Source organism: Heptranchias perlo, chromosome 31 (assembly GCF_035084215.1).
Source record: "Heptranchias perlo isolate sHepPer1 chromosome 31, sHepPer1.hap1, whole genome shotgun sequence".
NCBI classification, from domain to species: Eukaryota; Metazoa; Chordata; class Chondrichthyes; order Hexanchiformes; family Hexanchidae; genus Heptranchias; species Heptranchias perlo.
Window position 1 is genome coordinate 34,522,054 of NC_090355.1, and position 26,609 is coordinate 34,548,662.

At 44.8% G+C, this 26,609-nt stretch overlaps 2 protein-coding genes across 3 annotated transcripts; both read left to right on the forward strand.

Moving 5' to 3' along the window:
- Positions 1-2,412: 2,412 nt before the first annotated feature.
- endog (endonuclease G) lies at positions 2,413-8,338 on the forward strand. The gene is made up of 4 exons (XM_067969962.1): positions 2,413-3,067; positions 4,316-4,425; positions 6,060-6,366; positions 7,726-8,338. The coding sequence occupies exons 1-3, from the start codon at positions 2,528-2,530 to the stop codon at positions 6,340-6,342; spliced, it is 933 nt and encodes a 310-aa protein (XP_067826063.1). The 5' UTR covers positions 2,413-2,527; the 3' UTR covers positions 6,343-6,366; positions 7,726-8,338.
- Positions 8,339-11,896: 3,558 nt separating this feature from the next.
- Positions 11,897-26,578, forward strand: spout1 (SPOUT domain containing methyltransferase 1). Of its 2 annotated transcripts, none has more exons than XM_067969964.1 (12): positions 11,897-11,970; positions 14,294-14,336; positions 15,021-15,134; positions 16,417-16,576; positions 18,768-18,857; positions 19,576-19,625; positions 20,886-21,016; positions 21,292-21,364; positions 22,587-22,685; positions 22,790-22,892; positions 24,616-24,763; positions 25,835-26,578. In XM_067969964.1, the coding sequence occupies exons 1-12, from the start codon at positions 11,923-11,925 to the stop codon at positions 25,907-25,909; spliced, it is 1,134 nt and encodes a 377-aa protein (XP_067826065.1). In that variant the 5' UTR covers positions 11,897-11,922; the 3' UTR covers positions 25,910-26,578. The 2 variants fall into 2 exon arrangements, with proteins under 2 accessions (XP_067826065.1, XP_067826064.1); XM_067969963.1 differs by lacking the exon at positions 11,897-11,970 and adding an exon at positions 12,672-12,774.
- The last annotated feature ends 31 nt before the right edge of the window (positions 26,579-26,609 follow it).

Genomic DNA, 26,609 nt, shown 5'->3' on the forward strand with positions numbered 1-26,609 from the left:
TTCGATAACCAGTTCTTTACCCAAACACACGGAACAGCCATGGGGACCAAATTCGCACCCCAACACACCAACATTTTCATGCACAAGTTCGAGCAGGGCTTCTTCACTGCACAGGACCTCCAACCAACGCTATACACCAGATACATCGACGACATTTTCTGTCTATGGACCCACGGTGAAGAATCACTAAAGAGACTACACGATAACATCAACAAGTTCCATCCGACCATCAAGCTCACCATGGATTACTCCTCAGAATCAGTTTCTTTCTTGGACACACGAATCTCCATCAAAGACGGGCACCTCAGCACCTCACTCTACCGCAAGCCCACTGACAACCTCACGATGCTCCACTTTTCCAGCTTCCACCCTAACCACGTCAAAGAGGCCATCCCCTATGGACAGGCCCTGCGAATACACAGGGTCTGCTCAGACGAGGAGGAACACGATGGACACCTACAGACGCTGAAAGACGCCCTAGTAAGAACAGGATATGACGCTCGACTCATCGATCGACAGTTCCGACGGGCCACAGCGAAGAATCGCATAGACCTCCTCAGAAGACGAACACGGGACACAACCAACAGAGTACCCTTCGTCGTCCAGTACTTCCCCGGAGCGGAGAAACTACACCATGTTCTCCGCAGCCTTCAACATGTCATCAATGACAACGAACACCTCGCTATGGCCATCCCCACATCTCCACTACTCTCCTTTAAACAGCCACCCAACCTCAAACAGACCATCATTCGCAGCAAATTACCCAGCTTTCAGGAGAACAGCATCCACGACACCACACAACCCTGCCACGGTAACCTCAGCAAGACATGCCAGATCATCGACACAGATACCACCATCACACGAGAGGACACCACCCACCAGGTGCATGGTTCATACTCCTGTGACTCGGCCAACGTTGTCTACCTCATACGTTGCAGGAAAGGATGCCCCAGAGCATGGTACATTGGCGAGACCATGCAGACGCTGCGACAACGGATGAACGGACACCGCGCAACAATCGCCAGACAGGAGGGTTCCCTTCCAGTCGGGGAACACTTCAGCAGTCAAGGACATTCAGCCACCGACCTTCGGGTAAGCATACTCCAAGGCGGCCTTCGATCTACATGACAACGCAAAATCGTCGAGCAGAAATTGATAGCCAAGTTCCGCACCCATGAGGACGGCATCAACCGGGATCTTGGGTTCATGTCACGCTACACGTAACCCCACCAGCGAACAAAAGTTATCTGTTTATAATATAACGGGTCATTTGCTGTCTTTCTCTTCCTTCCGGATGTTTCTGCCTCTTTTTTTTGGTGGTTTGTATATTCGGTGGCCCTGTAGGTAACACCTCTCTGTCTGAACACTTTGATTGCCTTGGCAACGGGCAGTTGGAAAGACTATCTGTAATCACCAGGTATTGTTCTGTGATTTATAAATGCGAAAGGTTCGAGAATTTCTTGACATTCACCTGAGGAAGGAGGAAGCCTCCGCAAGCTTGTGATTTTCAAATAAAATTGTTGGACTATAACTTGGTGTTGTAAAATTGTTTACAATTGTCAGCTGTAAAGTGCCTTGGTCAGATCCCATCTGGAGTACTACATCCCTCACCGATCCCTTCGAGCAATCGAAACCAGTCCAGGAGATTACGTGGATCAAGTGTTATCTATAAAGTTACTTACCTTCTATATGATGCAATCTCTGTCCCAGTCAAGAACCAGTCCAGCTTCCTCTTGAAGGCAAACAGAGAGTCAGCACCCATCCCACCAGCCAGCAACATATTCCAGAGGCTCACTACTCTCTGGGAAAGAAGAACTGCTTTTCAATTAATTTTATTTTTTTTAATTCATTCTTGGGATGTGGGGGTCACTGGCAAGGCCAGCATTTATTGCCCATCCCTAGTTGCCTTTGAGGAGGTGCAGTCTGTGGGGTGAAGGTACTCCTACAGTGATGTCAGGTAGGGAGTTCATTCATTGTCGCTGGTCCAAGTCGGGACAACAGCAGTGAAGCAAAAAACTGCAGATGCTGGAAATCTGTAACACAAAATGTTGGAAAGACTCAGCAGGTCAGGCAGCATCTACAGAGATGACAGCCAAGGTAACATTTCAGGTGTGGACCCTTCTAATGAAGGCTAGATACCTGCAACAGGTGCTGACTGACTTGCAGAGCTTTGCTTGAGAGGAAGGGTGGGTTATGGACATAGGAACAAGGGTAGGCCATTCAGCCCCTTGAGCCTGTTCTGCCATTCAAATACCCTTGCCGAACAAAAATCTATAAATCTCAGGTTTAGAAATTTACAATTGAAAATCGATAATAGTCAGTCCCGTCTCAAGAGATCGATGGGACCGATAGGAATTTGGGGGCATTGCCCTTTTAAGAAGGAGGTTAAGGCGTCACTTTCCCGCGCCAGCTGGCTGATTTGGTTACACTTCGGGGGTGGCGTCGCGCGCGGCCCAATGTCAAATTGACAAGTTTCCATTCACAAAAAAAGAAACAGTTACTCCTCGCTCAGTCGCAACGTTCTAGAATGCGGCGCGTTCTCCGCTCGCGGTGGCTGCTGGCGGGAGTTTCCTTGGCCGCGGGAGCCGGGCTAGGGGCCGGATTCAGGACCCACCGGGACGGCGAGGCTTCCGACTCTCTCGTCCGCTTCCCGGTGATCCCGATCCCGGCTGTAGCCGCGGATGCCATCGGCGGCGGCGGGACGCTGGTGCCCTCCGGCCCGGCTCCGCTGTCCCCTAGCCGGACCGCCGAGATCATGAAGTTCGGCTTCCCGGCTCTGTCCCACATCAAGTCCCGCGAGTCCTACGTGCTGGCCTACGACCCCCGCACCAGGAACGCCCAGTGGGTGCTGGAGCAGCTGGACGAGGTCAGGCTGGGCCAGGCCTGCTCCGACCGCGGTCGGTGCGAGTTCAGGGAGGATGAGTCGGTGCACGAGTACCACCGAGCCCGGAACGGCGACTTCAAAGGCAGCGGCTTCGACCGGGGCCACCTGGCGGCGGCCGCCAACCACAGGCACAGCCAGAAATGCATGGACGACACCTTCTACCTCAGCAACGTGGTGCCGCAGGTAAACAGGGGAGGGGTGTGGGTGCCAGTAGTAGATTTGTTAAACCCACTCTTTGTACCAGTATCTAGCACACTTGATATGATCCCATTCCGCTCTTTGCTTTGGTCAGTCCCACGCAGGAGCTGGCCAGCCTTCATAGAACCTGACAGCACAGAAGGAGGCCATTCGGCCCATCGTGTCTGTGCCAGCTCTTTGATAGAACTATCCAATTAGACCCACCCTGCTCATTCCCCCCAGCCCTGCAAATTTTTCCTCCCTCTCCGTTGACGGATCTGTGCACTTCCTGTTTTTTTAATGACGGTCTGGAGTGCGTTACAAGGGAGCCATAGGTTGGGATTGAGATTATATAAATTGTGCATGTGGGTTGTACCATTCAACAAGATCATCAATACCCTGAGCTGTGCTGCACCCTTGAAACACGTCGTCCTGTGTTCATCTCTACTTTGGCAAGGTTTTCTATTTAATTATCTTCAAACATCATGGAGGACAGCATCATGGACAATGGTGACCCTTCACAAGTGAATCAAATGGCTTGAGGTGAAGTACTCTTGTTACTTTTACACTGAAACATAGGAATTGCCGGACGAAAGACGACCAAGGTTCATTTTCACATCGTTCACCTGACGAAGGAGGAAGCCTCCGAAAGCTTGTGAATTTAAAATAAAATTGCTGGACTATAACTTGGTGTTGTAAAATTGTTTACAAAGGTTCATCTAGTTCGCCTTCTACCATCCTAGTGGTCACCTGCTACAACGATAATGGAGTTGTTGACTAATCGTAGCAATCAATTAGTCTCCAACAGACCCAGACATGAGGCGACGAAAACCCCCAGTGGTGGAAAGATTTGGGAATCATAGGTCCAAAGTCACCTGTTCCTCTCGAGCATTGCTACACTTACCACATCGAATTCATTGGCCTCACGTCAGAATGCTCTGAGTCAGAAGGTTGTGGATTCAAGTCCCCCTCCAGAGTCTTGATCACATAATCTAGGCTGACCCTCCAGTACAGTACCGAAGGAGTGCTGCACTGTCGGAGGTGCCGTCTTTCAAATGAGACTTTAAACCGAGGCCCTGTCTGCCCTCTCGGATGGACATAAAAGATCCCTTGGCACTATTTCGAATAAGAGCAGGGGAGTTCTCCCCGGTGTCCTGGGGCCAATATTTATCCCTCAACCAACATCACTAAAACAGATTATCTGTACGAGGGTTAGTTTGTATTTGCTCTGTTTCTCTTCATTTCCTCCTTTAGAATCCTAATTTAAATCAAAATGCCTGGAACAACCTTGAGAAGTACTGCCGGAGCCTGACCAAATACAACAAGAACGTGTACGTCTGCACTGGACCCCTCTACCTGCCGAGGTATGCCTCTACCTATCCATCAGGTTACGTAGAACAGAAAAGGATCTATTATTAAACCCAGTGTAATTCGCGTATGGACAGGTTGAACTCGGCTGTGATGCCTTCCATGGTCAAATAGCCTTACTCACTTTCAGGATTCAAAAGTTAATGATGGCCACCCTAGGTGAGGTACTGGAAGGAGGCCGCTACATTTGCAACTGTTCCGCAAAGAGGTGAATCAACACTTTCAGGAGGGGAAGGAAGGAAATGGGTGAGACAGGAAGACAGACTTCACAGAACAGCTCAGCACGGTGCCCCACCACAACCCCATGCTATAACCTCCCGAATTCGGCAGTACCCCCGGGACCCATCGAGGAGAGGCCCAGGAGGAAGTGTGGGGATAGTGGGAGGAGACTCCTTGCAACCTGCACGAGCAGCCTTGGTGGAGTCCCAGAAGCAGCTCGTTCACCCGGCCTGGGATGCAGAGAACACGAGGGGCGGCGGCGGCGGGGTGGGGGGAGAGAGAGAGAGTGTGTGTAAAGAGCAACACTGCGCCCCGCCCACCCCCCACCCCACCCCCCAAAAAAAACCACCACGGACCAGTCTCAGTAAAAAGGGATTCTCACAATGTTACAAAGAAGCAGTTCCCACAAATTGATTAACCCTTTAAACACAAATTGAGTTTCCTTCTCAACAGAGTTGATGAACTCAGCGATTGAACACTGTAAAATTTATTTCGGAACAGGAGGAGGCCATTCAGCCCCTCGAGCCTGCTCTGCCATTCGGTTAGATCATGGTTGATCTATATCTTAACTCATTTGCTCCATATCCCTCGATACCCTTACCTAACAAAAATCTATCGATATCTGTCTTGAAATTTCCAATTGACCCCCAGCATCCACAGCCTTTTGAGGGAGAGAGTTCCTGATTTCCACTCCCCTTTGTGTGAAAAAAGGCTTCCTGATTTTGCTCCTAAACGGCCTGGCACTAATTTTAAGATTATATCCTCTCATTCTTGATTCCCCCCACCAGAGGAAGTAGCTTCTCTGTACCTACCCTTTGAATCCTTTTAACGTTTTAAACACCTCGATCAGATCACCCCTCACTCTTTTACATTCAAGGGAATACAGGCCAAGTTTATGCGTTTATTTACTATCCAGCAATTATGTGTCAGCTTGCCTCTCATCTCTGAGGCAGAAGATCATGGGTTCACGTCCCACTCTAGAGACTTCAGCACACAATCTACAAGGTACATCAGTGCAGTACTGAGGGAGTGCTGCATTGCTCAAAGTCTTGTCTTTCAGATGAGACATTAAACAAAGGCCTCTGTTCAGGGGGATGTAAAAGTTCCCATTGACCTAGTTCAGATCACCCCTCAATCTTTGCCCCTAAGAAGAGCAGGGGAGTTCTCCCGGTGTCCTGGCCAACAATTATCCCTCAAACGACATCAAAAACAAACAAGCTGGTCATTTATTTCATTGCTGTTAGTGGGATCGTGCTGTGCGTAAATTGGCTATCGTGTTTGCCTACATTACAACGGCGACTGCACTTCAAAAAGTAATTAATTGACTGTGAAGTGCTTTGGGATGTCCATGAAAGGTGCTGTCTAAATGCAAGTTCTTTTAAAACAGGCTTGTTTGGGTTTTTTTTAACAGGATGGAGCCAGACGGGAAGATGTATGTGAAGTATCAGGTCATCGGGAAGAATAACGTCGCTGTCCCGACGCATATCTTTAAAGTAGTGATACTGGAAAAGCATAACGGAGAAATCGAACTGCGATCGTACGTGATGCCGAACCAGCCAGTGATGGAGAATAACTCCCTCGAATGCTATCTGGTGCCGATTGAGAGCATTGAACGGGCGTCTGGCCTCCTGTTTGTCAGCAACATTCTGAAAAGAAGCAATAATCTCAAGGCCATAAGCGCAGGCAGTAAATAAATGGCACGTCTGGTAGTGACCGAGGTAGGAGTTTGCCAGGAGAGGGGAAAGGAAATATTGACATTAATGAATTGCTCCCCTTCATTTCCTTTGAATACTTAAATTAGTTGGTAAAGTTTATTCTTAATCCCAAGTCGCTTCATTCAAATTATCTGATCATTTGGAATTTTTTAAGCACTAAATATCCACATCGCCATGTCATTTATATTGCCTGCTTCGAATTATTATTGAATAATTCAAAACTTTTAAGTGTAGAATCATAACCGTTGAATTATTGGGAGTGGACTATTGTTGGAGCATTTTAAGATTTCCCCTAACTGGTAGTAAAAGTTACTTCAGACAGCCGTGCTGCAGCCTCGAGACATCAGATGGTTCAGATCTTTTTATTTTATTCATTCTTGGGGGATGTAAGTGACACTGGCAAGGCCAGCATTTATTGCCCTTGAGAAGGTGGTGGTGAGCCACCTTCTTGAACCGCTGCAGTCCGTGTGGTGAAGGTTCTCCCACAGTGCTGTGAGGTAGGGAGTTCCAGGATTTTGACCCAGCGACGATGAAGGAACGGCCGATATATGTCCAAGTCGGGACGGTGTGTGACTTGGAGAAAATGGAGGTGATGGTGTTCCCATGCACCTGCTGCCCTTGTCCTTCTAGGTGGTGGTTGCGGGTCTGAGAGGTGCTGCTGAAGAAGATTTGGCGAATTACTGCAAACCGCCAGCAGGCGAAGGCCTAGAATCGGCGAGGGATCGTTTGAAGTGCAAACAAGCCTCTTACTTTAAAGTCGTGTTCCCTCCCCCCGGGGCCGTGGACCACCCGTGATGTTGCGGGTGGACAAAGCAGGAGTTGGGTCTCGCCTGGCCCCCACCTTTCCGGTTAATTAGGGGGATCTGTCGTATCATCGGTTACTGTCGAGACGAAATGCCATCAAACCGAGAACATCTGGATTGTATCTGTGTCACTCAGTCGGTGTTGGCATGTTTCGGGTTGTCTGGGTTTGAGCTGTGAGGTGTTAATCACCACCCCCTCCCAGTCAATGGGAGTTTAAACCCTGTCAGTCGGAGCAGCGACCATAAAGGCAGCTTCAGCTGGAGCTCGGCTATCGTGCTGTGTTTGGACAATCCCACGTGTTAGGGTTTTTTCTTTCAAATGATTAATCCAGCTTTAACTTTTCTATAGAGGCAGTGGAGAGATGTTTACAACAAACTTTTAATTTTATTTTTATGAGAAAAAAAAGATTGACATCACTATATTTTGAGAGTATTTTTAAATACTGTGTTTGGGGTACTGATTGGACTCTGATTTGAAACGGTTACTGTAACGTATTGTTAGTCAGAGGTGCTGTGTTTCAGATGAGACATTAAATCGAGGCCCCTTTTCCCCTCTCAGGTGGACATGGACGATCCCACTATTTGAAGAGGAGAAGGGAAGTTCTGTCCAGTATCCTGGCCTATATTTATCCTTCAACCAACACCACTGGAAAAAAAGATTAACTGGTCATTATCACACTGCTGTTTATGGGAGCTTGCTATGCGCAAATTAGCTGCCGTGTTTCCTACATTACAACAGTGATTACGCTTCAAAAGTACTTCATTTTGTGAAACGCTTTGGGACGTCCTGAGGTCATGAAAGGCGCTACATAAATGCAAGTTTTTCTTTAAAACATCCCAAGACGCTTCACAGGCAGTAACCGGACACCAAGCAATAGAAGGGTCGGGAGACAATCAAAAGTGTGTTCAAACAGATTGGTTTAGAGGAGGTTTGTTTTTAAAGAGATAGAGAGGTTGCAGGGCGAAGAGGACCTGTAGTCAGTTGGTCACTGAGTCAATCTATTTGCTGCTGGTCACACTTACTGATGGTAAACACAATGCAACGTTAAGGATGTTACATTTTACATTCAGTGCCACTTTTGGTAAAGTACTTTGTGACGTGTAAAACCCACGACCATTACAGTTTGTTTATTTTTCTTCTATCAATATTAAAATAAAGTTTTGATCACAAAGGGTTAGCTGCTCTATTTTGTACTTTGAGCCATTATCAATAGGTGTATGTGATAGGTACATAGGAACAGGAGTAGGCCATTCAGCCCCTCGTGCCTGCTCCGCCATTTGATAAGATCATGGCTGATCTGTGATCTAACTCCATATACCTGCCTTTGGCCCATATCCCTTAATACCTTTGGTTGCCAAAAAGCTATCTATCTCACATTTAAATTTAGCAATTGAGCTAGTATCAATTGCCGTTTGCGGAAGAGAGTTCCAAACTTCTACCACCCTTTGTGTGTAGAAATGTTTTCTAATCTCGCTCCTGAAAGGTCTGGCTCTAATTTTTAGACTGTGCCCCCGACTCCTAGAATCCCCAACCAGCGGAAATAGTTTTTCTCTCTACCCACTCTATCCGTTCCCCTTAATATCTTATAAACTTCGATCAGATCACCCCTTAACCTTCCAAACTCTAGAGAATACAACCCCAATTTGTGTAATCTCTCCTCGTAACTTAACCCTTGAAGTCCGGGTATCATTCTAGTAAACCTACGCTGCACTCCCTCCAAGGCCAATATGTCCTTCCGAAGGTGCGGTGCCCAGAACTGCTCACAGTACTCCAGGTGCGGTCTAACCAGGGTTTTGTATAGCTGCAGCATAACTTCTGCCCCCTTGTACTCCAGTCCTCTAGATATAAAGGCCAGCATTCCATTAGCCTTATTGATTATTTTCTGCACCTGTTCATGACACTTCAATGATCTACGTACCTGAACCCCTAAGTCCCTTTGGACATCCACTGTTTTTAACTTTTTACCATTTAGAAAGTACCCTGTTCTATCCTTTTTTGATCCAAAGTGGATGACCTCACATTTGTCTACATTGAATTCCATTTGCCACAGTTTTGCCCATTCACCTAATCTATCAATATCGCTTTGTAATTTTATGTTTTCATCTACACTACTTACAATGTCACCAATCTTTGTGTCATCGGCAAACTTAGATATGAGACTTTCTATGCCTTCATCTAAGTCGATAATAAATATTGTGAATAATTGAGGCCCCAAGACAGATCCCTGCGGGACTCCACTAGTCACATCCTGCCAATGTGAGTACCTACCCATTATCCCTACTCTCTGTCGCCTTTCGCTCAGCCAACTTCCTAACCAAGTCCGTACTTTTCCCTCAATTCCATGGGCTTCTATCTTAGCTAACAGTCTCTTATGTGGGACTTTATCAAATGCCTTCTGGAAGTCCATATAAATAACATCCATTGACATTCCCCTGACCACTACTTTAGTCACCTCTTCAAAAAATTCAATCAGGTTTGTCAGACATGACCTACCTTTCACAAATCCATGCTGGCTCTCTCTGATTAACTGAAAATTCTCAAGGTGTTCAGTCACCCTAGCCTTAATTATAGACTCCAGCATTTTCCCCACAACAGATGTTAGGCTAACTGGTCTATAATTCCTTGGTTTCCCTCTCTCTCCTTTCTTGAAAAGCGGAGTGATGTGCAATTTTCCAATCTAGAGGGACAGTTCCTGAATCTAGAGAACTTTGAAAGATTATAGTTAGGGCATCTGCAATGTGCTCACCTACTTCCTTTAAAACCCTGGGATGGAAACCATCTGGTCCTGGGGATTTGTCACTATGATCTTGGTTTGAGCTGCATTAAAGGCAAATTAAGGGACAGCAGCATGTGGTTTATTAAGATTCTAATTTGCAATTTTAAAACAATTACAGATGTGTTATTGATGACTTTTCAGTCAGGAAAATAATTCAGTGGAATGTCACAAACTTAAGAACACAAGAAAGAGAAGCAGGAGTAGGCCATTCAGCTGCTCGAGCCTGCTCCGCCATTCAGTAAGATCATGGCTGATCTTCTATCTCAACTCCACTTTCCCGCCTGATCCCCATATCCCTTGATTCCCTTAGTGTCCAAAAATCTATAGATCTCAGTCTTGAATATACTCAACGACTGAGCATCTACAGCCCTCTGGGGTAGAGAATTCTAAAGATTCACAACCCTCTGAGTGAAGATCCTTTCTCTCATCTCGGTCCTAAATGGCCGACCCCTTATCTTGAGGAAAATTTAAATAAATGTAATTTTTCCTTCACATTTTTGAGAAGTCTTTTACAAAATGCATGAAAATATTAAACAACATATTAAATTTTTTTTAAAGTTGAATTCATGTGGTGCAAGAGATATAGAGACAAACACGGTTGTGATTAGTTACTATTACCTCGTCAGTTAGTTTAAACCAGTGAGTAGCTGAACCGTCCAGACCAGCAGAGTTCAGGTTTAGATCCCGGGTCTGTACTGAATTAGTTGATCTCAGCTGGTGGTGTGAAGTCTGTAGGGAGGCCAAAATCATACTTCAGGTCAGGGTTCCCACTTCTGATTGATATGTGACTCCCGCTGGCGATGCTCATATATGGAGGTCAGAGGGCAGGATCGGGCTAAGGTGCAATGAGGTATTGGTCTCACTGCTAAATTTGTGGGGCGCTTTGGGATCGTAGGGTTCTGGGGTCGTGAAAGGAGCTACATAAATGCAAGTTTGTTCTTTTACCTCACTGAGTCATTTATCTCAGTGCTGTTTGTGGGATCTTACTGTGTGCGTTTCCTACATTACAACAGTGACTACACTTCACAAAGTACCTCATTGGCTGTGAAGCACTTTGGGACATCCTTTTTTTTATTCGTTCATGGGATGTGGGCGTCGCTGGCAAGGCCGACATTTATTGTCCATCCCTAATTGCCCTTGAGAAGGTGGTGGTGAGCCGCCTTCTTGAACCGCTGCAGTCCGTGTGGTGAAGGTTCTCCCACAGTGCTGTTAGGAAGGGAGTTCCAGGATTTTGACCCAGCGACGATGAAGGAACGGCGATATATTTCCAAGTCGGGATGGTGTGTGACTCGGAGGGGAACGTGCAGGTGGTGTTGTTCCCATGTGCCTGCTGCCCCCTTGTCCTTCTAGGTGGTAGAGGTCGCGGGTTTGGGAGGTGCTGTCGAAGAAGCCTTGGCGAGTTGCTGCAGTGCATCCTGTGGATGGTGCACACTGCAGCCACGGTGCGCCGGTGGTGAAGGGAGTGAATGTTTAGGGTGGTGGATGGGGTGCCAATCAAGCAGGCTGCTTTGTCCTGGATGGTGTCAAGCTTCTTGAGTGTTGTTGGAGCTGCACTCATCCAGGCAAGTGGAGAGTATTCCATCACACTCCTGACTTGTGCCCTGTCGATGGTGGAAAGGCTTTGGGGAGTCAGGAGGTGAGTCACTCGCCGCAGAATACTGAGATCATAGAAATGCAAGCCGTTCTTTAGTGATCAGAACATATCCAGAGAGCCACACAGGGCAAAATAGGTCATATTACCACCCCCACCCCCCAATTTTGTTGCTTCTCTCCTGAGGGCGCTGATTGTTGCTGGGGAACAGTTCCACAGGGCAGTGGCAGCACTGTCTATTCCTGTTTAATACAGGGTTTGGCCTGGGCCTGACACCAGCTCCAGACCCCCCCCCCAGGTTACTGAAATGGACCAATAGGAGCGGAGCTTGCTGGCCGGGCTCAGCGACCAATAGGAACGGTTGTTGGGGCGATCCTTAGAGACGGACATGGCGGAGACGGAGCGGCCGCATGAGAAGCGGTGGAAAGGGCAGCAGGTGGGTCCGGCCTCGGCCCGGGGGGGCCGCTCACCGAGAGGAGCGGAGAGATCGGGAGGGTCGGGGCCTCCTCTTCCCCGTAACCCACTGTGGGGAAAGGTTTGGGTCCTGCAGCCCCTTTAAGCAGCATTTAGCCGACATATATTGCTGGCTGTGGGTTGATTTAATTTGGTGCCGGTGGAAGTTCCCTTCTCCTCAGATCCACCCTCACAATGAAGGAAGCGCCATAAAGTGGCCCCATTCTAGCAGAATGAACGAGTGATTGAAAATAAAGTTTTAAACGGTGTCCCCCTGTTAATTCCCAGCTTTGCTGTTACTCACAGATCTCAGTGTTGTGATTTAGGATTTATCCACCAGTGAGGCAACAGCACTAAGAACAGCCCCGTCCAAACCACCAACCCCACATCATTCAACAGGATGAAACGGCTAGTGAGAAATATAAGTGCCAAATGTCTGGGCTTTGAACCCCACATAACCAGAGCTCAGGGGCTACAAGTGGAGAAAGTTTGTTTCTTTCCTCTGTTTCTTTCTCCACAGATGCTGCCTCACTTGCTGAACTTTTCCAGCTTCGTCTTTTTATTTATAAATACAACATCTATTCATAACAAACTGCTGTGACTCGCCTGGCTTCAGCTGACATATTCCACACAGAGTGAAAAGATGGCTGTAACCTTTTCACTCTGTGTGGAATATGTCAGCTGAAGCCAGACGAGTCACAGCAGTTTGTTATGAATAGATGTCTTGGGGAGACAGATGGCAAACAAGCCCCCGGAATGTTTGAAGCAAAGTCAGGGGCATGTCCAGGTAAGTAATCCATTACAAAATGTAATCAGAATGCCCCTGTCACAGCTAGCCACTGAAATCACTTTGCTTGTGCGCTGTGGAATTTGCTGTTCGCCATTCGCCTGTCCCTCGGATTGAATTCAAATGGTTTCACGGATTTAAGAATCAAACCAGTTAGCTATGGCCTGGGCCAGCAGAAGAAAGGTTGCAATGCCTGTGTGATTCTGGGAAAAGCTGGAACTGGAAAGGCTAAGGTCTTTGCAAGAAACCTTTCTCTAGTAGAGGCGGGTACAATTTTGTCTTTTAAAAAGCATTTGGACAGTTACATGGGTAAGATGGGTATAGAGGGATATGGGCCAAGTGCAGGCAATTGGGACTAGCTTAGTGGTATAAACTGGGCGACATGGACATGTTGGGCCAAAGGGCCTGTTTCCATGTTGTAAACTTCTATGATTCTATTCTAAGTTTCCCTGGACCGTTAACCTTTTACCCCCTTCTGACTCTTCCTCTTTCCCCACCATTCAGTGCTGGTTCACTATCGATCACCCTGTCTGAACATGATGGATATGTATGTTGTTTATTTTAAACACATTAATGACTTAGTTAAAATAGTGAACGGAAGAATTCCACATGAATGCGTTAACCGATGGTTTACAGGTACTGACTGAGGAATGCACCCCCACCACTTCACAGTTAAACTAACGGGCCACTAATACTGCAGCAAATTAATGTTTTGTAGAAAATGCATAGATTGTTCTAGAAGGGGCTAAGAGTCAGTGAGGCCCTGATGCTGACACCTTCCATTACTGTCACTAACCCGAACTGTAAAGTACAGTTAATGCCTCGGGTTTGTAGTATTTACATATTTTAAAAAGTCTTTATTGTTGCACAGCAAAAAAAAATCAAAGATTTATAGACAAAGTAAACCACCTGAGTCATCGTGGCCTAGTACTCTTTGTGTCTTATCTTTTACAAACCAGCTGATACCATTGAGTACCCTTAACTCTTGAAATATTGCATTATGTAGAGTTATACAGCACAGAAACAGGCTATTCGGCCCAACTGGTCTGTGATGGTGTTTATGCCCAACTTGAGCCTGCTCCCACCCTACTTCAACTAATCCTATCAACATGTCCTTCAATTCCTTTCTTCCCTCGTGTTTATCTAGCTTCCCCTTAAATGCATCTGCGCTATTTGTCTCAACTACTCCATGTGGTAGCGAGTTCCACATTCTAACCACTCTCTGGGTAAAGAAGTTTCTCCTGAATTCCCTATTGGATTTATCTTGCATTCATGGTCCCTAGTTTAACTCAGATCTTTTCTTTAAACGATATGTGTAACAAATAGTGAGTGTTATTGATTTGTTTTTTTTTACAATAAGCTAAAAATCTTGTTGCTTAAAAGTGCGAGTGCACCTTTCGCTGATACACAATGTGTATCAGTAACTTGCAGTCTCAAACTTCTGTGTGTAAGCAAATTTACTGTGTTTACTGCAAATGGTGTACGTTTGTTTGATTTACTGACTTGATGTTGTTTTAAGGATGAAATGACCAGATCAGATTGGAGGAAATCGAAAGAAGCCAGTGAGTGTTTAATTTTTGTGTTGTATTATATTTTCTTGTGCTGGTCCTGTCTTCATTCCCGTTTTAAATGATTTTTCTCTCTTTCATTTTGTTTTGCTCATCACCCTGCATCCTTCTGTAACTAAGAGGATGGGATGGTTTCTACCAGTGGTTTCTCTAAAGCATCTTGATGCATTGCTCCATGGAGTAGCCGTCCATGTGCAATACGTTCTTGATGCCATTTGTGAGATGCATTAAGAGACCAGCCACTTCCCCAGTGTTGAGGCAAAAAAAGGAGGAAGAGACCTCCCAGGCTGCTCTTGCTCGCCTCCTATTGGTCCTGGGTGGTATTGGCAAATACCTGGCAACAAGTTACCTGTCTGTCTAGTTAGGTACAAGGAACAGCATGGAGTGACCATCAAGAAGAAAAGGTGGAGGAGCAGACAGCATTCTTGCTGGCATGCTAATTTGTAAAATGGTATTAAAGGCACAGCATCACCAGAACTGACTTGTGGTGAAGTAGATGGACTGCTTGGGGAGAAGCATTCAATTTCTCTGCAACTCAAAAGTGTGTTAAAATAGAATTCAAATGCATGAATAGAAAGTCATACAGGCAAAATCCTGACTCATGAATTATACGATGGGCTGGACATTGCAGCTTGTGGTATAAAATCTGTTAACTGCAGATTTTGCTTTTGTCTCCAGGGAAACAGCAGCTAAAACGACTGAAAGAATTTAAACTCTTGAAGAAACTTGAGAAACAAAGGGCAGAGGAAGAGAAAGCACAAAAGGATCTAGAGGAAAAAAAGGAACAGAAAGGTAAAAAAAAACTGTTTTGAAACATTACCGTAAATATAAGGATTAAATAACACAAGCCTGACGATTTCTCCTGTGTTTGTGTTGTTCTTTCCTGCCTTGTTTGGTTTTCCTGTATCACACACCACGTCCCAGCTGAGTGGGTGGGCAGGGATATTGCTTCTATTCACTCTGTACTCAGCTAGGAAGAGGTGCCCCAACTCAGGATCAACTTCTTTCCCTCAAGAGGGGCTCACTTCATGGGGCAAATCCGGGCATGGACCGGTCAGTGTCCCATCAGCGGTGCTTTCTGGTGTTGCATCACCAGTGTCTATATGAATAATGTTCTGAATAAGGCCACAAAAATGTGGTTAAGAAAGAACTTGCATTCATTTTTAACCTTATCAGTTAAAAGCACTATCGACTGAGCCAAGCTGACACTTTATGTTTCATAAGATAGCTGAGTACATGTTCTATAGCTTAGTAGTTAGAGCTTTCTTTCAGTGTAAGGGCAGAAAATCCTGGAAATACTGTTTTAACTTCTGAGAATGCCCTGCAGTCGAGACATTAAACCAAGACCCTGTCTGCCTGTTCTGGTGATTCAAGTGGATGTTAAGGATCTATGGCTTTAATTGATATTCGAAGAACAAGGAGTTCTGGATATGTCCCGGTCAACATTCCTCCCTCAACCAGAACCACCAAAATACAGCATAACTTTCCACATTTCTGATTGTGGGATCTTGCTGTGTGCAAAATGGCTGTTATGTTTGCCTACATAAGACGACTGCATTTCAGAAGTAATTATTTGTATGTAAAATGCTTTGAGACATTTGAGAAGACATAAGGTGCTATGTAAATGCAAGTTTTAATTCTCGCTGGGACTAGCAATTGGGGCACAAATGATGGACTCTTTCCCCAGTTGGTAGCTTTGCAGCAGCTTTGGCCTGTTTCCCAGACAGGGTGTGGCGCAGGGAGAGAAGCAATAAGATCTCTGTAGCTTATTTATGGAGGTGAGCAGAACTGGATTAGAGTACCGAAAAAGCAAAATGGAAAACTTTACACAAATTGAATAATTATTATTTTTTAAAAAACACTTATCTGATGGAATGATGGTTGGAGATTTTCTATTTTAAAGAAACAAACATTGGCAATTTGAGGCTTGCTCCTTAAACAGTGCCGCGGAGGATCAAACATGCAGTCCACCACTCTCTGGCACTATATGTTAAATGATTCTGTATGCTAGTCCACCACACCATCTAACAGCTGATTTACAATATGTACTGACCATATCATTTATATTTTCTAGGCCGTCTGTATACAGTTAGTGTGGCGCTACCAGGGTCAGTACTGGACAATGCCCAATCACCAGAGCTCAGGACGTACTTGGCTGGACAGATAGCGCGTGCCTGTGCTGTGTTCTGCGTGGATGAAATTGTGGTTTTTGATGAACAAGGAGAAGATGCAAAGTAAGATCGCTCATTAACGTTAGTTATTTATACCCTTAAAAAAAAATCTGGCATTTATACATTTAATTCTGCTAAATACAAAAGCTTTTTGGAGCATTAAATGATCCAAACTTGTTAATTCCAACTTATCCTGCACTACCTGGGAGTCCTGGCCACTAAGCAAGCTCCACTTCTATATCTTGTGCACTTAGAAAAATGGCTGTCACCTGCACTGGTTGCTCCAGCCATCTTGCTGTAGACATAGGAAGGAACATAAGAACAGGTTGAGGCCATTCAGCCCCTCCAGCCTGTTCCGCCGATCAGTTAGATCACGGCTGATCTGTACCTCAACTCCATTTACCTGCCATTTCTCCATATCCCTTAAAACCCTCACCCAACAAAAATCTATCGAGCTCAGTCTTGAAAGCTCCAATTGATACAGCCTTTTGGTGGGGGTGGAGGGGAGAGGAGAATTCCACATTTCTACTAATCTTTGTGTGGAAAAAGTGTTTCCTGATTTCCTTCCTAAATGGCCTAGCTCTAATTTTAATTCTTGTTCTGGATTAGCCCACCAGAGAAAATAGTTTCACCATATCTACCCTATCGAATCCCTTTAACATTTAAAACACTTCAATCAGATCACCCCTCAATCTTCTAAACTCATGTAAGGAATCTTACAACACCAGGTTATAGTCCAACAAATTTATTTTAAAATCACAAGCTTTCGGAGATTATCTCCTTCGTCAGATGAATGAGTGAAAAGGTTCTCAAATCGCATATCTTATACGATGTTGGGACAGCATCACACCAATCAAAAGGTGTCGTTGTTATTCAAACAGGCCAGTCACGGAGAACAGCACGTCCCAGTACACTCGATATACATTGTGTCTTTTACACAGGCAGGCAGAAAGAAACTCAAAATGGCAGAGAGAGAGAGAGAGAGAGAGAATTTTAAAAAACATATAAATTTTTTTTATATGTTTTATATTTCATATTTCATATGTCGGGGAACACTTTAGCAGTCAAGGACATTCAGCCACCGATCTTCGGGTAAGCGTTCTCCAAGGCGGCCTTCGAGACACACGACAACGCAAAATCGTCGAGCAGAAGTTGATAGCCAAGTTCCGCACCCATGAGGACGGCCTCAACCGGGATCTTGGGTTCATGTCACGCTACACGTAACCCCACCAGCAAAAAGGGGGAAAAAATTTATATGTTTTTTAAAATTCTCTCTCTCTCTCTGCCATTTTGAGTTTCTTTCTGCCTGCCTGTGTAAAAGACACAATGTATATCGAGTGTACTGGGACGTGCTGTTCTCCGTGACTGGCCTGTTTGAATAACAACGACACCTTTTGATTGGTGTGATGCTGTCCCAACATCGTATAAGATATGCGATTTGAGAACCTTTTCACTCAATCATCTGACGAAGGAGATAATCTCCGAAAGCTTGTGATTTTAAAATAAATTTGTTGGACTATAACCTGGTGTTGTAAGATTCCTTACATTTGTCCACCCCAGTCCATCACCGGCATCTCCACATCATGGCTTCTAAACTCAAGGGAATACAAGCCATGTTTATGCCACCTGTCCTCATGGTTCTTCCTCTAGTTATCTTAGGACATTTAATAGGGAGCCGGCTGTGGAAATACGGAGTGAGAAACATACTGTGCATGCACAACACTGTCAGTACATGGGTTTTCAACCTGCATCCTTAGACCATAGGAGGCCTGCAGGGTCATCTGATTTCTGATCATCTTTCGTGGGATTTCTACATTTCTCTGTATTTAACTTTAGTTATTTCTGTTGCTGTGCACTAACAAAAATCATTTTCTGCAATGATAGTATCTGTTTCCCAAAGGAAAAGAATGCTGTCATTCAGAAGTTAGGGCGGGGGCCCCTTGGAGTATGTCAGTATTTGCAAGGGGGTCTTGAGCATAGAAACATTTGAAAAGAAGCATGTTAGTGGGACCTATATCAGAGTTGGTGTATGATGTGGGGAAACTTTGTAGAGAAGGAAAAAAGTTACAGGGTGTGGTGGGGTCATCTTGTCCCAGGTGTTTTCCATTGTTCCCCTGGACTTGAGATATTTTCTGCAGGTTGAGACCAAAGCAGGATCCAGAACAGTAGAATTTGTGACACCACCACTGGGTGGAAAGTCAGGAATTATTTAGAGTGCTGGATTGGAGCTTATGATGTGTCTTTGTAACTACAGGAGCGTGGAAGGTGAATTCCGAGGAATTGGTAGAAAAGGACATGCCAGTGTGCAGCTGGCCCGGATCCTGCAGTACCTCGAGTGTCCACAGTAAGTCACTTTGGAGTAGAAATGTACCATTAGCTCTTTTAAAACTGAGTCGCACAACAACAGAAACTTGCATTTATATAACACATTTAACTTAGCAAAACTTCCCAAAGGTGCTTCACAGCAGCGTAATCAGACCGAAATTGACACCGAGCCAAAGAAGGAGATATTAAGGTGGGGGGGGGGGTGAACTAAAAGCTTGGTCAAGGTTTTAAGCAGTGCCTTAAAGGATGTGAGAGAGAAGGAGAAGTTTAGGAAGGGAATTCCAGAGCTTGGGGCCTAGGCGGCTACTAAGAGTTGGTTGGAAAGTGTCCAAAACTCATTTAACTTAAGATCGTTACAGCCAGCAAGGGAGGGGAGATGTTCATAGAGATGATTGTCCAAATACTGTCTTTATATTCTAAGGTATTAGGGCCAATTTTCTCCGTGCACCCACCTTTTGCAGAGTCTCGTTCGCTGGGAGAGCATATCAGCTGTCTGCCCGTTGGATGGAATTCTTGATATGGGCTCCCAGTGGGTGAGACTCCGCACCAGTAGTGCGCATTTTACCACAGCTTCTTATCCTGTGCAGCCGGTCCATCAGTTTACTTATAAAATGCACAGAAGCACTGGTTTGGTAAAAAATCTGGGGACTGGTTTTTAATGTAAATGATAATTTTTAACATCTGTACTTGATTAAAACTCAGAGCTGTATAGTGATATATTCTGTGTGTGTAACCAGGTATCTGAGGAAATCCTTCTTTCCAAAACATCAGGATCTGCAGTTTGCAGGTAAGCAAGCTGGTCTGGAAAGCCGCTGTCCTAGTACTGATCTGTTATGATTCCATAAAACGGCAACTCTTTTAGGGAGAGAGAAGGAGGGAGGGAAGCCCACACATGCACAGAAACTGGGACCTATACATTTTAAAACATTGTGGTTCAGACAAAATGTACAGAGCTGTTCATTATTGTACTTCATACAGCACTGAATTCCTGTCACAGGATGGTGCTTGTGTGCTGTGTTCCTGTACCAACAATATCTAATGGCAGATTTGAGTGCCACCTCTGTATCTCTCCACTTGCCTGTGATTATTATTGTAAGATTAGTATAATTACAAGGTAGCACGGTCATACTCTGCAGCTGGAGGACCAAGAGTTACAGGTCAGGCCTGCCTTTCAGTAACAATCCCTGCCTGAACTTGGATGCTTTGCTTTACTAGTTAAGAATGTGGCTGGCAGAATGGAGCTTGGCGTGTATCCTGACTTGAACCCATGACTGCTGGAACGGGAAGTAAAAGTTCAGTTCACTCTGCTCTTACCGTGTCTTGCTATTTTCTGAGTTCATACTTCTTCAGTTAAGTGTCAGCCTTGGTTCACTGATAGCACTCTCACCTCCGAGTCAAAAGGTTGTGGGTTCAAGCCTGACTCCAGAGCTTGAGCTCATAATCCAGGCTGACACTTCAGTATAGGACCGAGGGAGTGCTGTATGTCAGAGCTGCCTTCTTTTGGGTGAGATGCCCTCTCAGGTGGACGTAAAAGATCCCATGGTGTCTATTCAATGAGCAAGGGAGGTCTCCTGGTGCCCTGGCCAATATTTGTCACTCAACAACACCACCAGAAACAGTTTAACTGGTCATTTACCTCATTGCTGTTTGTGCGACATTGCTGTATGTAAATTCACTGCCACATTTACCTAGGTAACAACAGGAGCACTTTGGGACATCCTGAGGCTGCAAAGGGTGCTCTATAAATTCTTTATAGGATGTATTAACATAAAACGATGAAAGAATTTCAATAGAAACTTCTTCACTCAGAGAGTGGTGACAATGTCGAACTCGCTACCACATGGAGTAGTTGAAGTGAATAACAGATGCATTTAAGGGGAAACTAGATAAGAACATGAGGGAGAAAGGAATAGAAGGATATGCCGTTGGGATTAGATGAAGTAGGGAGGGAGGAAGGAGGCGCCTGTGGAGCATAAACACCGGCATAGAACAGTTGGGACCGAATGGCCTGTTTGTGTGCTGTAAAATTCTATGTATTGTGTTCCAGGCCTCCTGAATCCGCTCGACAGCCCGCACCACATGCGGATGGACGAGGAATCCGAATACCGCGATGGAGTAGTCCTCGAACGGCCATCTAAGCCCAAGAAAGGATCGTTCGTCAACTGTGGCATGAGACGGGTTTGTGTATAAGGATCCAAATCCATTACAAATGCTGACTTTGGAATTTGAATATTTGAAAAGCATTCAACTAAAGCTTAGTAGCTTGTTTTTTCGGTACTTGTAGACATTCCATTCATAGATAAAACTGTTTGGATGTGATTGACAAGAGAGCTGAATAGGTTCCTGAACAGATGAAAGTTCATGCCATCTATCTGGACACATTGCAAACTTTACTGAGCAGGACCCTTCCACTTCACTTTCCTACTTACTTTTGTTTTGTTATTTTAAATTAGGAAGTACAGATTGACAGACAGCTTCAAGCTGGTCTCCGGGTTACAGTTCGACAACACAAGTGCGAAAACTCAGGTAAAAAGATCAAAACCCACTGGTTAGAATCATAGAAAGTTACGGCACAGAAGGAGGCCATTTGGCCCATTGTGTCTGCGCCGGCCGATAAAGAGCTATCCGGCTTAATCCCACTTTCCAGCACTTGGTCTGTAGCCCTGTAGGTTATGGCACGTCAAGTGCACATCCAAGTACTTTTTAAATGAGTTGAGGGTTTCTGCCTCTACCACCCTTTCAGGCAGTGAGTTCCAGACACCTGCCACCCTCTGGGTGAAAACATTTCTCCTCAGCCCCCCTGTAATCCTTCTACCAATTACTTTAAATCTATGCCCCCTGGTCACTCACCCCTCTGCTAAGGCAAATAGATCCTCCCTATCCACTCTATCTAGTCCCATCATAATTTTATATACCTCAATTAAATCTCCCCTTAGCCTCCTTTGTTCCATAGAAAACAACCCCAGCCTATCCAATCTTTTCTCATAGCTAAAATTCTCCAGCCCTGGCAACGTCCTCGTGAATCTCCTCTGTACCCTCCCTAGTGCAATCACATCTTTCCTGTAATGTGGTGACCAGAACTGTACACAGTACTCAAGCTGTGGCCTAACCAATGTTTTATACAGTTCTAGCATAACTTCCCTACTCTTGTATTCTATGCCTCGGCTGATAAAGGAAAGTATCCCTTATGCCTTTTTAACCACCTTATCTACCTGTCCTGTTTACAGTTGTTATAACACGAAAATAGATTCTAAAAAAATGGTAGAAATGATCTGATTTTGTGGGGTTCAATCCGCGTAGGATCTGTGGCGGCAGAGCGGACAGCAACTTTGTAAATCGCTCCAGTATTACAGTAATGGGAATGGAGGCATTGACATGGCAGTTATAGGTCTTATAGACTCTAACCTAAACCTATATTTGCACATTAATCCCATTCCCATTGGTGTAGTATTTTGCCACATAAAATTTGGAGCAAGACGAGGCCGTTCAGCTCAATGGTTTCAATCATTTTTTTTTCCTCTGATGACATTTGTGATTTTGAATTTGTTCAGTTTTGGTTTTCTGCCGATTATTAAACGTTTTGAGTTTGCCTTTCGGATCGTACCTGCACCTGAATTGAATTAGGTTTTACTCGGACAATAACATATTGCTGGGTCCTTTGCCGTGGATTCACTGTCCTGCAAGAGATGTGCCATTTCCTAAAGTTTCCCGTAATCCTGACGCAGCCCTCTATTTTTAATATTTTCAGAGAGCAAAGTTCCGAAAGGTACAGTTGTTGCGCCTCACGTTCCCCGGACGGAGTCTGGTCTGTACTGGGGTTACACGGTGCGACTTGCTTCTTGCCTCAGTGAGTTCTAAACCTTTATATGAATCTCAGTAGTGTTACTGCACCAAAGATTTAAGGAAAAGTTTAAAAGAAAGAAAAAAAAAGCCGGACTCTCTGTTTCGTAGGTGCTGTGTTTACAGAGTGCCCGTTCAAGGATGGCTATGATCTCTCGATTGGTACATCGGAACGAGGGTCCAATATCGACAACGCTACACTTCCCTCATTCAGGTAAGGCTTATCATTCGTTTTCTTTTTCTTGGGCCAAAAGAAAATCTTGCTTTGGTGATTTGGTAATCTCAATTACTTCTCGAGGACCGCAGACTTTCACTAAGAGACACAGATTCTCATTGCAGTTTCTGATCTCCAGCCATGCCCATGATGGTTACCAGTTACTGCAGAAACTGTTTTTGTAGCCACATTTTGTTTTCGTTTTCTGTTCTGTTGAGTTTATCTCCATTCCTTTACCCTTGCTTTTCCCTCCCCCCATCAAAATAGAACAGAGCAATGGAACTCTTCCTCTGCATCACCTTCTCCGAGATGCATTGTCATATTCAAGAAGGAGGTAACCATCTAGCCTGCCTGTCAAAAATATTAATAAAACAGCATACAGACATCACAATCCTGTTTTAAGACGAGAGCAGAAAGCCAGTGACTTAATGCTGGTTGCTTCTGACCCACACCTGAAGCTGACTTCACCCTTTCCCATCTGCAAAGTTCGCTGACCTAATAAAAATTAAACTCTAATTCTCTTCTAGTTCTGTTTATTAGACTTGGCTTTCTTTCTCTTTTTAAGGCCACATTAATTTCCAATCTGTAGAGAAACATCCACAACAACAGAAACTACCTTTTAATTAACCGTAAGCTGTTACGGTAATTAGACCTTGTAGCCTTAAAAGTAAGCCTCCAGCTTATAGCCAACCAACCTCCAGCAGCAGGATAACACTTTGTGCATTACTTGATGATATGCTTCCATCCTTATAAAAATATACATCTTAACTGTGAGCAATGCCACAGGAGATCTCGTCATTTATAAAATTGAATCGCCTTCAGATACCAGGAACTTTTCTACTCCCTTTCTGAAATCCCTCAGAGTTTTCTGTTAAGCTACGTAGTAACATAGCAACATGTTTTAGCCAGGAGCCTGCCATCGGCCCGTCTAACCTGTGGATTTCTCTACCTGCTGACAGAGATACGCTTTTTCAGTCCAGCAATGCCTCATATTTAAAATTCTCATCGTTGTGTTCAAATCCCTCCATGGCCTCGCCACTCCCTTTCTCTGTGATCTCCTCCAGCCCTACAACCCCCCAAGAACTCTACACTTCCACAATTCTGGTCTCTTGCGCATCCCTGATTTCCTTCACCCCACCAGTGGTGGCCGTGCCTTCATCTGTCTAGGCCCTAAGCTCTGGAGTCCCCTCCTTAAACCTTTCCACCTCGCTCTCCTCCTTTAAGACTCTCCTTAAAACCTACCTCTAACCAAGCTTTTGGTCACCTGTCCTAATATCTCCTTATGTGGCTCGGTGTCAAATGTTTCCAGATAATGCTCCTGTGAAGCGCCTTGGAACATTTTACTACGTTAAAGACGCTGTATGAATGCATGTTCTTGTTGTTAAATGACACCATTCTAGAATTTCTCTTGTTTCCTTTCCTTCTCCTCCTAACCCCCACCCCCCAACTCAGACTGAGGAACAGTCTTGTATGCATCCACACAAGCAGGGCTGAAATGTAACTGCGTCCAGTGGATTTGAAATTTGAACCTAACACAGTAACTACTAGTTAATGTTTTCTGTTAAACAGCAATAATTGTTAAGATAGCAGATTGATTTTTTAAAGAGTTTCGCACTTTTGCCATTGGTGTTTTAACCATTTTGGTCCATTGCTGCCTTCCACACTTAGTCAGTCTACTTATGTAGCGGAGACAAATCCTGTATCGTTTTTCTCCCTGCTGTAGGCACATGTTGGTGGTCTTTGGTGGTCTTCAGGGGCTCGAGGCCAGTGTAGACGCTGACCAAAACCTCAATCTTACAGATCCTAGTGTCCTCTTTCACCACTATCTGAACACCTGTCCCGGTCAGGGCAGCCGTACCATCCGCACTGAGGTATGTAACATTGGAAATGGTTTGCCCCAAATCTCTCTGATAAATTAGTACATAAATCAGCATATGGCGTGTATAAAGTTCCGGAATGGCAGGCATATACAATGTACTCAACATCTAAAGCAAAGCCCTTCCCAATATTCCCCCCTCCCTATGAGCACTTGCATGGTCCAGATCATGAACTACTTCACAATATCTATCATCATGATAGACATATTTGCATTGGGGAGGGATGGAGGCTTTAATATATTTGGTGCAGTTTGTATTTAGATACTACTGTGACTTTTAAGTGCTTTGGAGGTTCACAGGATCACTGATGTAATTCAAAACTGACACATACAAATCTCATTCACTGTACTGCTGTTATAATTCATGTAGTGCAGTCCTGATGAGTTCTGCTGGTTCTCTTTATGGATTGGAAGGAGAGAATAATTAAGAAGAAGACATGACTGAATATCTGCGAGTACAGTTTGACGGACTCCTCCTGCATTAATACCTGCAGAAAGTGGCGTTTAGGTTTCTCAGGCTGATCTTGGACTGTTGGTCAGCTCGCTGTTGTGCTACTGCCAGAATCCCCGCAAGCTTCCTCCCTACATCCCCTCGGGCCGTGACTGACAAACTCATTTCATGGCGGAACAGCCACATGCAGACCTCTGATTCAAAGTCTGGTGTTTACCTCTTGAGCCTACTAGTTTCTGGGCCAGTTTGGTTTGTCTGAGTGAATTGAGCAGAGATTTGAGTGTGAAATTATGATTTTAATACGTCGTAACTTCAGACCATGCAAAATATAGTTTTATTTTGCTTTCTGTCAGATAATGTAACCTTTCAGATATTGATAATGTAAGTGAATTTCTTCTGCCACCATCCACAGCTGAACAGGTGACCTGCTCCCAAGGTGTTGTCAGTGCTATTCTTAAATTGGGAGCTAGAATGACTCTCCTTCCAACTTTCCCTCCCTCCCTTTGGGGAAACACCGGTCATTCCCTCCACTCAGGTCAGCGTGTTGCCCTGATCAATATCTAATTATTATGGGGGTTGAATTTGACACTGAATGGTGTTTTTGCCCTCTTCTAGGAAGCTATTCTCATCACCCTATCTGCATTACGACCAAAGATTGACATGGCAACCAGAAGGTCCACTTCAAGTTGAAAGCTGTAAATGTTTTGCAACATGCCACCTTTGAATCTGCCATGAAGTGGAGGACCATTATTCACCAGTCATCGCTCATGCTCCTGACTGACACCAGAACCTAATCTCTAGTTGCAGAGATCTGACCCTGGCTTGTGATGCAGCAGAAGAATATGCTGCAATGTTTGTGTCGAGAGTCTGCAGTGTGTTTCCCAGCTTAAAAGAAGGGCTGTGGAGGATTTGTAATGCGTACTTTACAAAGGTAGATCTGCATCAGAGATTTAATAATTACATTACTGGATCACTTGAGGATGAATAATTATCAAATGAAGTGGGAGATGGCAATGGATTTAGATCCTGTAGATCAGGACATGAATCAATGATCGATCACATTGTTGGCATTAGTCTGACACATGCATCTACTTCTATGGTTTTCTGTCAGTCCTAGAATGAATGGCTTAACAGATCAGACTTGATAGTTGATTGCAGTATTATTAGATGTTTGGCCAGGATCATTTCTCACTGTCTTTCTTAGGACCACTGCACAGAGTCACGTTTCAGGTGTGTAGGCTGGTTATTGACTGCAGTGCAAAATCCCTGTAGTCTGCCCAAGACCACAGACTGTTACGGCATATTTTTATGATGAATCGTGCTGTTTATATGTTGGGTAAAATTTTAGTTTTAAAACTCTGTTTCTGCTTCATTAGTGTTTTCCATTGCA